Source organism: Schistocerca americana, chromosome 4, assembly GCF_021461395.2.
Source record: "Schistocerca americana isolate TAMUIC-IGC-003095 chromosome 4, iqSchAmer2.1, whole genome shotgun sequence".
NCBI lineage: Eukaryota > Metazoa > Arthropoda > Insecta > Orthoptera > Acrididae > Schistocerca > Schistocerca americana.
The window spans coordinates 120,591,416-120,606,005 of NC_060122.1; the positions used below are offsets into that span (position 1 = coordinate 120,591,416).

Sequence of the window (14,590 nt, forward strand, 5' to 3'; positions counted from 1 at the left end):
CTAATGGCAGTCTCTAGTGCGCTGTCCTTGATGTGACTCCAAAATCTATCACTAGGTAGACATATCTGCAGGTGCAAACACCCACCTCTACTTCATCTAAGAATGGAAGAAAAAACAAAGTGTATTAGGCGGGCTCGTTTGGTTTAAGGAGAAGGAAGTGCATTCGAGAAGCCGTTTTCGCCGGTGGCTAACAATTAGTAAAAGGATATTTTTAGGTAAAACAAGGAAGTCGTAGATATTAAGAGGACTTCAGATAATGTGGAATGGAATAGAGTACTTATAAATATGTAACAGTTTTGGCGACCACGCATTAAACTTGTATTGTGTTAGCATTAACAATGAAATGCATATTCCCTGCGTTACATCTTATTTAAGATACTCTAGAATAAATCATTTGTCTACGACTTAATATTACTCTCAATTTGTCGTATAAGGAAGCAACCACTAGCCTACTGCCGAAAGCAGAACTTCGCGGTTTAACACACCTGGAACACAGTGTATTGCAAATAATAGCTTCACCCCAATACTTTTTCCCAGAATGCAGTGTGGAGGAGAGACTGAGTAAACGACTGGAACAGTATCAGGGAGTAATGCTAGATCAAACGGCGTGATCTTAATGTAAAGCCTTCTTGCGTATCCGTGTGGGTACACTGTGGCACTTGACCCGTTTTTACGAGGTTTAGAACTTAAATAATGGCAACTATTTATTCACAACCGATACAAAAGAGTTACGTGTTTGCACCTGTTACTGCCCTTCAAGGTAGTCACCAGCGTTGTGTAGAACCCGTTGGAAGGCGTAGTATACCGTTAGCAGAACCTGTTCTGTTGATGGTGCGAATGGAACGGTCTACTGCCTGTCGAATCTCTGTAACAGATCCGAAGCGAATTTCACGAAGTGGTTCTTTCATCTTCGGAATCAAATCGAAGTCACAAGGACTTAAGTTCGGGGAGGATGGTGGATGGTACAGTACGTCCCAGTCCCATCAAGCGAACAGAGCAGCCACAGCTTGCGCTGTATGCGCCCGCGCCTTGTCGTGCAAAATGATGGACTGGTTGCGCAGGAAGTGTCGCCGCTCCTTTCGCAAAGTTGGTCGTAGGTGATGCCCTAAAAACGAACAGTAATACTGTGCATTGGCGGTCTGCCGTGGAGGAACGTATAACACCATCACAGTTGTACACGAGAATCACCGTAACTTTCACAATACTGGGGCACTGACGCACTTCCGACTTTCGCGGCGACCCATAATGACTTCGTTGGATTGGCGCTTCATTTTTGGCTCGTACGATATGGCCCATGTCTCATCCAGTGTTACGATACGGCGTAAGAAAGCCTCTCCTTCGCGCTCATAGCACTCCAAGTTCGTCCATTTCTGCATTTCCGTGAAGACATGCGGAACCCATCGTGATGCAATTTTTCACATGCCCAGGCGTTCCTTCAGGATGCGAAGCACAGTCGTAAGCGCTAATTTGGTGTCGTGGGCGAGCTCACGAATCGTATGGCGTCGATCACTTTCCTCTGACGCGGCATCAGAGACGCTAGGAGGACGTGCTCGATGCATGTCTGCCACAGTTTGCCCACCTTCGTTGAAGGCTTTTACCCAACGTGCCACTGATCTGTATGGCAATGCCGATTCCCCGCACGCCTGTTGAAGACCTTGATGACACTGTCGTGCTGTAGGACCTCTGGCACATTCAATCTTGTTCCAACTCCGTTGTTCCTGTTTCGAAAACATAGTGACACCGCTACGTTAGACCGCTCGCTCACAAGTGACTGTTTCCCTCGATTGTGCGCACGCCGGTGACGTGGGACGGGAGAGTCCATTTGCTCGGAGGTAAGGTAGATACTTCAGCAACGTGTGCATTCAACGAAAATAGTAGATTCCAATGCATAGTGTCTCCACAGCAGTGTTGCCACTAATTGAGTTCCCACCTACGTATTTCCCCCTTAGATAGAAAGTTTAAACTTACCAGAATATTTCAGTATATGAGGACGTGCTGAAAAACAATGCCCCCGAATTTTTTATGTGAAAGCTCCTAGAGTTTTTTTTATAAATAAAAGAAACATTCTGCACAATTATTCTTCGCGTCTCAATATTTGCAACCATCTGCCGTGAGAGGGCTCCAAATTGTAGCGTGTATCATGGTGTTATGTGACGTTAACTACGACGATGTGTAAGAACAACATGGTGTAATCGAGTTTTACGAATTCGAAGTGTTCGTCCACACATGCAGCACTCTCTCCTTCAGCATGACAGGAGCGCTGCAACATTTGCAACAATCCAGTGCCTTGGGTTCACGGTCATTGATCATTCTCCATACAGTCCCCAAAAGGCCCCAGCCGGTTTCCATCTGTTTCCAAAATGCTGTCCAGGACTTCATTGTGATAATGATAAAGCGATAAACATCATTGGCCTTTTGCAACCTTCCACTCTAGGGGTTCCTTTTTAGTCTGAAGGGCCTGTCTATATATCTATGCTGATAATAAAACTCTTAAGACCGTCGCGTCTCTCGGAACACGCTGAACTTCAAAACTACTAGACGGATTTTCACGGGGTTTTCACAGATAACATGAGCGTAGCTTGGGGCAAGATACCGACTTTATTTCATCAAAATCGGATCACCGGACAAAAATATCGTAATTTAAAGCTTCATAACTCGAAAGATTGTCTGTGGGGTACCTTTTCACGACCAAACCGCTGAAACGATGTTGGTAAAGTTTGGTATGGAGCGTCGAGGAAGAACATAAGCTACTCGAGAAGCGTGCAGTACAAGATATTCATTGATTTGTAGAATATTTTGCGAATTAGGATAATGTATTTACTCTTTGTGAAAGATACAGGGAGCTTCAAAAAGAAAAAAAAAAGATTTCGTTGTTTATTACAGGCAAACAGTGAAAGATAGAAACACATGGTGTACAACACTAGATAGAGAAAAGCTCAAAATTTTATGTTCGCACAGACACTGTACCATATTGTCAACGTGTGTACCATGCGTTGTTCAAGTAACATCGAACTGGTAGTCCATTGCATTCCCCACAGGAATCAACATGTTCCGGTGAATTGAATCGACAGCTTCAGGAATTCGATTTCTCAGCTCTTGAAGAGTTCAAAAATGGTTCAAATGACTCTGAGCACTATGGGACTTAACTTCTTAGGTCATCAAGCCCCCAGAACTTAGAACTACTTAAACCTAACTAACCTAAAGACATCACACACATCCATGCCCGAGGCAGGATTCGAACCTGCGACCGTAGCGGTCGCGCTGTTCCAGACTGAAGCGCCTAGAACCGCTCGGCCATTCCGGCCGGCTCTTGAAGAGTGGCTACCATAGATGAGGCAGAGAATCTTGTCTTATGTACCGCCAGAGAAAAAAATCGCGATGTGTGGCCAAAAGCAATGAACAAGATCTTGGTGTCCACCTCTTCCAGTCCAACGTTGTGGGATGGTGTTGTCTAGATAACGGCACACCTCAAGGTAAAGCCGAGGCGGGGCGCCGTCACACATTAAAATGAAATCATTGGGATATTTGTGAAGTTGTGAAAACAACCGATCTTGCAGCATGTCCAGTTCTGACCTAACCATCACAGTTTCGTCCGCAAAAAAGGCAGGTCCATAAAGTTTTGTGAAAAGGAACGGCACAGAACACATTCAGTATACATTAAATATATTAGAAATTGCCAATGGGGACAACCACAAGCTGTAGAATGGAATGACAACAATGAAAATTTGTGTCGGACCGGGACTCGAATCCGGATTGTCCCGCTCATCGAAAGCGGTCACCTTACCGTTAGGCTGTCCGCGCACGGCTCAGAGCTCGACCCAAACTTCCAAATGTCGTGAACCATGCGTCAACTTCCTGTAGTCGTACATTCATTGTGTATATTCCCGTTCAGGTAAGGGTCGTCGAGCAGATGCGCAAAACTATAGGCCTATATCACTGACATCGATCTGTTGTAGAATTTTAGAACATATTTTTTCCTCGCGTATCACGTCATTTCTGGAAACCCAGAATCTACTCTGTAGGAATCAACATGGATTCCGGAAACAGTGATCGTGTGAGACCCAACTCGCTATATTTGTTCATGAGACCCAGTAAATACACTCCTGGAAATTGAAATAAGAACACCGTGAATTCATTGTCACAGGAAGGGGAAACTTTATTGACACATTCCTGGGGTCAGATACATCACATGATCACACTGACAGAACCACAGGCACATAGACACAGGCAACAGAGCATGCACAATGTCGGCACTAGTACAGTGTATATCCACCTTTCGCAGCAATGCAGGCTGCTATTCTCCCATGGAGACGATCGTAGAGATGCTGGATGTAGTCCTGTGGAACGGCTTGCCATGCCATTTCCACCTGGCGCCTCAGTTGGACCAGCGTTCGTGCTGGACGTGCAGACCGCGTGAGACGACGCTTCATCCAGTCCCAAACATGCTCAATGGGGGACAGATCCGGAGATCTTGCTGGCCAGGGTAGTTGACTTACACCTTCTAGAGCACGTTGGGTGGCACGGGATACATACGGACGTGCATTGTCCTGTTGGAACAGCAAGTTCCCTTGCCGGTCTAGGAATGGTAGAACGATGGGTTCGATGACGGTTTGGATGTACCGTGCACTATTCAGTGTCCCTTCGACGATCACCAGTGGTGTACGGCCAGTGTAGGAGATCGCTCCCCACACCATGATGCCGGGTGTTGGCCCTGTGTGCTTCGGTCGTATGCAGTCCTGATTGCGGCGCTCACCTGCACGGCGCCAAACACGCATACGACCATCATTGGCACCAAGGCAGAAGCGACTCTCATCGCTGAAGACGACACGTCTCCATTCGTCCCTCCATTCACGCCTGTCGCGACACCACTGGAGGAGGGCTGCACGATGTTGGGGCGTGAGCGGAAGACGGCCTAACGGTGTGCGGGACCGTAGCCCAGCTTCATGGAGACGGTTGCGAATGGTCCTCGCCGATACCCCAGGAGCAACAGTGTCCCTAATTTGCTGGGAAGTGGCGGTGCGGTCCCCTACGGCACTGCGTAGGATCCTACGGTTTTCGCGTGCATCCGTGCGTCGCTGCGGTCCGGTCCCAGGTCGACGGGCACGTGCACCTTCCGCCGACCACTGGCGACAACATCGATGTACTGTGGAGACCTCACGCCCCACGTGTTGAGCAATTCGGCGGTACGTCCACCCGGCCTCCCGCATGCCCACTATACGCCCTCGCTCAAAGTCCGTCAACTGCACATACGGTTCACGTACACGCTGTCGCGGCCTGCTACCAGTGTTGAAGACTGCGATGGAGCTCCGTATGCCACGGCAAACTGGCTGACACTGACGGCGGCGGTACACAAATGCTGCGCAGCTAGCGCCATTCGACGGCCAACACCGCGGTTCCTGGTGTGTCCGCTGTGCCGTGCGTGTGATCATTGCTTGTACAGCCCTCTCGCAGTGTCCGGAGCAAGTATGGTGGATCTGACACACCGGTGTTAATGTGTTCTTTTTTCCATTTCCAGGAGTGTATTAGATACAGGCTCCCAGGTAGATTCCATTTTCCTTGACTTCCGGAAGGTGTTCGATACAGTTCCGCACTGTCGCCTGATAAACAAAGTAAGAGCCTACGGAATATCAGACCAGCTGTGTGGCTGGATTGAAGAGTTTTTAGTAAACAGAAGACAGGATGTTGTTCGCAATGGAGAGATGTCTACAGACGTTAAAGTAACCTCTGGCGTGCCACAGGGGAGTGTTATGGGACCGTTGCTTTTCACATTATGTATAAATGACCTAGTAGATAGTGTCGGGAGTTCCATGCGGCTTTTCGCGATTGATGCTGTAGTATACAAAGAAGTTGCATCAGTAGAAAATTGCAGCGAAATGCAGGAAGATCTGCACCGGATAGGCACTTGGTGCAGGGAGTGGCAACTGACCCTTAACATAGACAAATGTAATGTATTGCGAATACATAGAAAGAAGGGGCCGTTATTGTATGATTATATGATAGCGGAAGAAACACTGGTAGCAGTTACTTCTGTAAAATATCTGGGAATATGCGTACGGAACGATTTGAAGTGGAATGATCATATAAAATTAACTTTTGGTAAGGCGGGTGCCAGGTTGAGATTCATTGGGAGAGTCCTTAGAAAATGTAGTCCATCAACAAAGGAGGTGGCTTACAAAACACTCGTACGACTTATACTTGAGTATTGCTCGTCAGTGTGGGATCCGTACCAGGTCGGGTTGACAGAGGAGATAGAGAAGATCCAAAGAAAAAAAATGGCTCTGTGCATTATGGGCCTTAACTTCTGAGGTCATCAGTCCCCTACAACGTAGAACTACTTAAACCTAACTAACCTAAGGACATCACACACATCCATGCCCGAGGCAGGATTCGAACCTGCGACCGTAGCGGTCGTGCGGTTCCAGACTGTAGCGCTTAGAACCGCTTGGCCACCGCGGCTGGCAGATCCAAAGATGAGCGGAGCGTTTCGTCACAGGGTTAACTGGTAAGCGTGATAGCGTTACGGAGGTGTTTAGCAAACTCAAGTGGCAGACTCTGCAAGACAGGCGCTCTGCATCGCGGTGTAGCTTGCTGTCCAGGTTTCGAGAGGGTGCGCTTCTGGGTGAGGTACCGAATATATTGCTTCCCCCTACCGAGGAGATCACGAATGTAAAATTAGAGAGATTCGAGCGCGATCGGAGGCTTTCCGGCAGTCGTTCTTCCCGCGAACCATACGCGACTGGAACAGGAAAGAGAGGTAATGACAGTGGCACGTAAAGTGCCCTCTGCTTGCGGAGTATAAATGTAGATGAAGATGTAGACAGATGAGACATTTTACTTTAAAGTTGCTTGTCCGATGTCGGCGGATAAATAAGTTATTGCAGGCAGTGCAGTATCGTAAACATATTCGGTGTCGGTGAGGCCTTTCATGTTCCACGACGACGCCAATATTTTGTGACCCCTAACGTCCTACCACATAGATCCAACATAGATTCGTCCGGAAAAGTGTGTCGTCCGGAAAAAGTGCCCTCTGCCCTGTTATAGAGATTTGAAATACCAAATTTGTACCTTCTGTTCTGATCGGCGGGGCGCAATTGCTGCAGTAACTGAACTTGTAAGGCTTAATGTGGAGGCGTCGTAACACGCTACACAGTTGTTTGAGGAAGCTGAAGTTCCTGGCCTGCCCTCCATGTAGACTTCCGAGGACTCCTTGTGACATTTTGAACAGACGTGCGTGTCCGATCAGTTTCCTTCCGCGTTGCATGTGCAATCAACTGACGGCGGAATGCACGTTACACTTGGACAGTGTATTGACTTCGCACAAATCCAACACACAGAATGATTTCTCTTTTGGTGTAGTCGCCATGTTGCTACAACTAAACAGCTCGAGCACCTGTGTCGAAACTTCGAACCTTGCTCTATCCAGTGAGATGCGCAATGTGCCTCTATCTTCCGGTGTGGCCGAGCGGTTCTAGGCGCTTCAGTCAGCAACCGCGCACCGCTACGGTCCCAGGTTCGAATTCTGCCTCGGGCATGGATGTATGTGATGTCCTTAGGTTAGTTAGGTTTAAGTAGTTCTAAGTTCTAGGGTACTGGTGACCTCAGATGTTACGTCCCATAGTGCTCAGAGCCATTTGAACCATTTGAACCTTTATCTTCTATGGCTTGTCTGTAGCAATCATTTCAAACGTCTCCTTTATTTTTGAATCATTCGGTATTTATTCTTTGACATTTGAAATTTATCATATTTTTGAAAGTGCTTTTATTGATTTACATGTTCTCCAACGTAACGAGTACAATGCTTATACAATAATCAACTGTAATAAAAGGCACACAAAAGTAACTTTGTTTGTTTCGTTTTTACGACGAAACCACTGAACCAATTTAGATGACATTTAGTCTGGAGAGTAGGCTTAACCACGAGGAAGAAAATAGGATACTTTAGAGAGTAAAAAAGAAATCGACACTTAAAAGTGTGAAGTATGGAATGGAATACATTTTTTACACCACTGAACATTAACCATGTTAATAATTATTAAATATTTACAGAACGGTGGATAGATGCGTGGACCTGCAAACGCCCATCTGCTTGCACCGATTGGCGGCAACGCTAACCGCGTGCCACACCGTCTTTTGTTGGCACGGTTCGTAGGGGGCGTCGATGTACTGTGCTACGCTTAGCTGAACAAGTAGACACGTGAGAGAAGCTGACTTGATTGATGCGAGCGTAGCCGTGGGTAGCTGCTAGTTGTAATTATGTAGCTTGTATACTTAAGTGTTCTACACCATTCAGCGCGCAGTATTGAAAGAAAGGGTGTCACGAAATTATAATGGATACCATAGGAATTCAGATACTGAAGATTACGAAGAGGTCATTGGTATCATCATGTGTATTGGCTATAACAAATTTTTACACGAGCAGTGAAAAGCACAGCTCTGATTCTAAGAAGCATATTTCTGAAAGTTGCTGAACTCATTCCAATGACGCTTAACAGTTTGTGTGTAGATATGGTATTAAGATTTATGGTCGACTAACTGTTGTATTGTCGGCGATTCCGTGTTATGTCCATGGCCTAGAATGTAAATAAGCTGTCAGTAAAGGCGCTACCCCTGTTACTCCTATCTTTTAACCCCCCCCCCCCCCCCCCCCCCACGCCCCCTGTCCCTGTTTCATTCTCAAATAGTTGATTCTTTTTCCCATAGTAGTCATTTCGCGTAATGTATGTAAGAGAATGTAATATCGTGCTCGACTGTATATGAAGCGTATATTTTTTTGCGCCTCCTAAAGTGACCAATAACGAAATTCGCCTCACTGGGTGTTGTCAGCGTTTTTTTATTAAGTCTCCGTGGGACGGATTACAGACTTAACAAACAATACCGAACAGTACGCCGTAAGAGGAATTTTCTTGAGATACTCGGTTGGGAATATGCTTCCTCTATAGTCGGTTTTATAATGTCGTTCCGCTGTACGTTACCTCGCTACCGTACTCTTGGAATGTTACTGTTCGCAGTAAAAATTTACCAATCGTTAATGAAAGAAAAATGAGTTTCTGTCACTCTAAGCGAACACCTACTGTTACGTAGACTCTCTCTCCGCTGTAATTCTGATAAGCGTATTTTGTAACAACTTCGTTCGCAGACTTGCACTTGCTAAGTATTCCGCGCTGTGTGGTACTGCATCCGCTGCACGTCTTTGTCCAACCCGCTCAACAGTGAACAACTACCAAACTATTGTCTGCTTCATTCCTTCCACAGTACGTTCTTTGCTGCATTTCGTCCTTCATCCTAGCTGAAATGTTTTAACGGTTTGATTGAAGTTTTATGATTGTTTGCACACTTACCACTGAGAAATTTATGGTAAGTGAATAATACTTATAAGATATGCAACCATTTCGTAAATACTATTACAATTCTCAGCTGACAGCTTAAATTTAGTCTGTTGGTAAAAGTTGATGTCATCAGTCATAGACAGCTTTGCAGGAGTTTACACGTCTCCCGCAATGCGTGCAATTAAAGTAAAATGCTATTTAAAATTAGGAAGAAAGTACCAGAAAATATTTTGTCAAAAGTGTGTCTCAGCCATTGTGTTTGAAGACATGGACAGCCGCAACTGATGACTGACGGACACAACGATAAACTTAAACGATAGTGGCTGGATGGGTATTTGAACAACCTTCTGCCCGGAATCCGCCCAGTATCAGAACTACTGTGCCGCATACATCGGTATCCGCAAATGGGCAGTGTATACTGTCGAAAGGCTCTCCGAGACACAGCCTGTATGGTGGTAAAACCCATCTAAACTAACTGCCAGACACTCTGGGCAGCTGTAAAATACGCCTTTGGTTGGTAGCACCTCGCGTGAGTGTGTCTCGTACAGAGTTCGCTGCTAACAGTAAAAATTGTACAGTGGCATGCCTCTCACTAGCAACCTGTTTATGTACTTCGTACAATCAATCACCCCGACCGGTCCTTGATGGAAATAAAGATAACGTTCGAATTTTTCGCAGCCTCCATAACTGTGTGAAACATTCGAAATGAACAGTAGGCTGGTGGAAAGTTAGCTTACCTTCGTCTCCTTTTGAGAACATATGTAATTTCGTAACGAAATCTGGGTTGTTTGAAATTATAATTATCGCTACTTTTATGTTGTAGGCAACCACGACATCCTGATCTGCGGCAACTGCCGCGAGATGTTCACCGATCTCCACGAACTGCTGGACCACAAGAAGACGTACTGCAAGCTGCGCTTCACCTGCAAGTGTCGTCCCCAGACCAACAGTAAGGCTTGTACTCGTAAAGAATAGCCTAGTGTCACCTTAACTGCGCACAGTGTCGTGAAACAGCTGTGCCCAAATTCTCGTAGTGCAGTAGAGGCAGTGAGTCACGACGCGTGGAGCTTTCGTTGCATTGCGTTGTATAGGCACACAGGTGTGACGATGTGTGCCTGTCGTCATTTACAGCTGAGACGGTTTAACACCCAAGAAGTCGCAAATTCATTGCGTCGTATTTTCTGTTTGGACGGCTGTAGTGACTAGAGGATTTTTTAAAGGTTTTCAAACATTCAGATCTTGTTGGAAGGCCTCTGAACTCAAACCCTTACAACCAGTACATTTACGCTAAGTGTCACACCTGATATACGTATTTCGCGGAACAAATTGTATTATATATCGTTCATTCATTAGCATTAAATTACTTTTAATGTAGGCTCTTTCATGCAGAGGAACTGAGATTATTACTATTCACTCTTCATGTCACACACACACACACACACACACACACACACACACACACAAACGCGCGCGCGCGCGCGCGCGCGCGCGCGCGCGCATGCACGTCACATTACAACGAGACAGATATATGAAGGCCCAGTGCTGGCCAGAGTATCTGTTTGCGTGCAACAGAGTAAACGCAGCATGGCGTGTACCGGGCTCTACAGATTGAAGGTGGTGGAGGAAGGCTGTTTGTTTTCTTTTAAATGTAAAGAATATGCTTGATCAGTGTCCTTGTGAAAGATTCAGTACAGATGTTATAAATAAGTATTCATTTACATTACTCATTCGGACAACTGAACATCATGATAAATAGCAGGCTTCGTATCGGAGCAATCGTAGAAGATCTAAAATAAAATCGATAGTGTGTGCTTGCACTGTACAGTGATCTCAGGACAACGTTTTAGACGTAGGTACAGGCTATGGAGGAATGAACTGGAACGATTGGTAACTCTTGTTGCATTGTCCTCTGGAGTCCGGAGAGGAAAATATGCAACAACCATGTGAGTGCGACATGCTTGTACAGAAGATATCCTGGGGGAACAGAGTCTGTCATTGTTGTAGGTCAGAGCGTAGGCTTGAATGACTCAGTGGAGCAGTCAAGAAATATTTCATCTAGAAAGGAGCGCCCGATGGTATATAGAGGCAGACAGAGCTGTTGAAAAATGTATCGTCATATCAGTTGCGCAACGGTGTCGTTTTCCGGAATAACTTTGACTGTGGTGCATTTTACTGTTCGGTCCATAACGAAGTCTGATCCAGTTATGCCAAACTTCTTCAGACAGCACAGCATAGTCACCTATCTCATTCGTACTGACAGTATATGGCTGTACAATGATCAGCCAGAACATTATGACCACCGACCTACTATCGAAATAAACCCGTCTAGGCGACAGCAGCATCACCTGGCGAGTAACAACTGCTAGTCAGACACACGCACGGTGCATCTAGTATTAGTGAGCGTTCTGTCCGTTTGTAGAATGGGGAAGGCGCATGATCTATATCGAGTTTCACCGCGGGCGTCTTATAATGGCCTGAAGTCTCAGCACGAGCATTTCGGAAACTTCACGAACCGTCGGGTGTTCGAGGAATGCTACGGTGAGCGTCGTCAACACGTGGCGAAGCCAAGTCCAGACATCGTGCAATTGGACGGCCAACCCTCATTACACATGTCGGACGTCGTAGGCTGAGCGGACTGGTGAAATATGACAGGCGGCGAATTGTGGCGATAGTAACACCAGACTTTAATTCTGGGCGAATTACGAGCGTGCCTGAACACACAGTGCATCGAACACTCCTAACGATGGGCCTCGGTAGCATTAGCGCAGTGGCAGAGCGTTGCATGTTTGATGAATCTCGATACTTTCTTCAGTATGCCGATGAAAGGGCGTGAATCGTCGTCTTCCAGGGGTACAGCTCCTTGACACCTGTACTGCGGAACGAAAACAAGCATGCAGCGTCTCAATCATGCTCTGGGGAACATCCATGTGGACATGTATGGGTCCAATGCAGCTCGTGCAAGGCACCATGACGGCCAAGAAATGTCGTTCACTGGTTGCAGACCACGTACACCTATTCATGACGATCATGTTTTCCTATGGCAGTGGCATTTTTCAACAAGATAACGTGCCGCGTCACGAGGACAAGAGTGTGAGGAGTGGTTAGAGGTACACAGTGACAAGCTCCAATTGCTGGGCTGGTTTCGCAACTCGCCAGATCTGAACCGGAAGAAACACATCTGTGATGTGATTTAAGGTGACGTCAGAACCCGTCGACCCCTCCCCGGAATTTACGGGGATTAGGTGACTTCTTTTATGTGCAGATATGGTGCCAATTCCCTCCAGCGACCTACCAAGCCTCATTGCCTTCATGCCACGACATGTCGCCGCAGTTCTCCATGCCAAAGTGGACATTCCAGATATTACGTAAGTGGTCATAACGTTCCGGCTAATGAGTGTAAATTCCTCAGTAGTCTCCAATTGAGACTTCCAGTTATCATATTCCTGAAATATAGCCAGCCGCTGTGGCCGAGCGGTTCTAGGCGCTTCAGTCTGGAACCGCGTGACTGCTACGGCCGCAGGTTCGAATCCTGCCTTGAGCACACATGTGTGTGATGTCCTTAGGTTAGTTAGGTTTAAGTAGTTCTAGTTCTAGGGGAATGATGACCTCAGATGTTAAGTCCCATAGTGCTCAGAGCCATTTTGAACCTGAAATATTGCTTCGTCTCCCATAGCTGTCATTAACAAGTCACTGTGCGCAGTTATGTGTGTCATTTGAGACATCATATATTTAATCGTCTTTTACAAAAGGATTTATTCCTTCTTCTCTGAAAGATATGTGTGCGTCATTCTGTGTATCCCACGATTTCGGTGATTCCACACTTTCTGCTTTCCTAAATGGCTGGCCCCATTGCCGATTTCTCTCTCTCTCTCTCTCTCTCTCTCTCTCTCTCTCTCTCTCTCTCTGTGTGTGTGTGTGTGTGTGTGTGTGTGTGTGTGTGTGTGTGTGTGTGTATGTAATCGATATCATTCTCAGCAAGTGAAATTGCGACGTACTTTTTCTGGAGCTAAATATTATAGCAGGTAAGGATAACGAGGTCATCAATAAAGGAACACTAACTCTGACATCACAGAAAAGGGGAAAAACACTGCCTGTGACCTTTTAAAATGTCCCATCATCCGTTTAGCTTCAAGTGGTATAGATATGCAGACAGAGTACTGAATACCGGCCCTGACGAATGCGAGTCCACTGTCTTATCGCTCAGCTTCCTCGATGGATGCGTCTGTCTATTCGATTAAAGTGCTCAGCTGCCCCTGATATTCTTGCAGAAATGCGCATGCGTCACATCAGTGCTTCTAATTAATAAAAAGTTTTGAGTTAATCGTTACAGCCACGTGAAACGCGGTACAAGGGCCACAATGCTTTGTTTATCGTTAATTTATTCCTGAAATCCAATTTATTGTCCGCAGAGGAGCGTTGAAGGTTATTTATTATTGCCTTTTGTGCCTTCCCGCCGCTAAAGAGTGCCATGTAAGCAAGTTCATTCATGTTTATCGTTTGTTTCATTGGAATTCGGCAGCTTGTACTGCAAATGTTTTTATCCTAATCTGTGTGCGGAACAGATCGAAATGAAGTCAGTGGCGTTCCGATTGAAACGAAATTTCGTTACTTATCGCTTGCGTCAATTTACGCTGTGTGCCCTAATTTAGCTCCAAGGGAACATCAGACTGATCGAAAGTATTGACAGGATGATCTTGAGTGCTATTCTCATATCTTCACGAATTGCATCAGCTCAGTTGTCGGGGGCGACACTGCATCTGCGGAAAGAAGTCAAAAGAACGAAGCACGTATGGTTCACAGCGACGTACAGTTCTCCAATCTGCGTACCCGTCAGCGGCTTTAATGTCAGGGTCGACGCTTATTTGTGTACTCAGCTCTTTATTTCGAGACCGTGTGGGGCTCCTCCCACACCTTCTCACAAGAGAAATGTTCGGTGCAGTGGCAGGGACGTCCTCGCCAGCCGCTAGACAACATTTTGAGTGTCTGCTTTCCAGTAGCATAGATCACGTTGATCCATCTTAATACGAGGGCTGTCCAGAAAGTAAGTTACGATCGGTCGCGAAATGGAAACCACTGATAAAATCCGGTGAAGCTTTGCACAGATGTGTTGGGCAGTGTCTCTAGTATGCTCATCGGTAGTGTCGCTTTGCTGTTTTCAGTTTTGAGTGAACAGTGAGCACGTAAAGATGCATAGGGAATAGCGTCTCCCGCCAAGTGTGAGGGCCTGGTTAGAGATTTCGCCTGTGTCATGCAGCCCACATAAC

General features: G+C 46.2%; 1 protein-coding gene across 1 annotated transcript in view; it reads left to right on the forward strand.

Annotated features, from left to right (window-relative positions):
- The window catches only part of LOC124613294 (heterogeneous nuclear ribonucleoprotein C-like), an 820,630-nt gene that overhangs the window by 769,041 nt on the left and 36,999 nt on the right, over window positions 1-14,590 (forward strand). Inside the window, exon 9 of the mRNA XM_047141989.1 lies at window positions 10,150-10,275. Within this exon, the coding sequence (XP_046997945.1) occupies window positions 10,150-10,275 (126 nt within the window). The remainder of the gene's footprint in view (window positions 1-10,149; window positions 10,276-14,590) is intronic.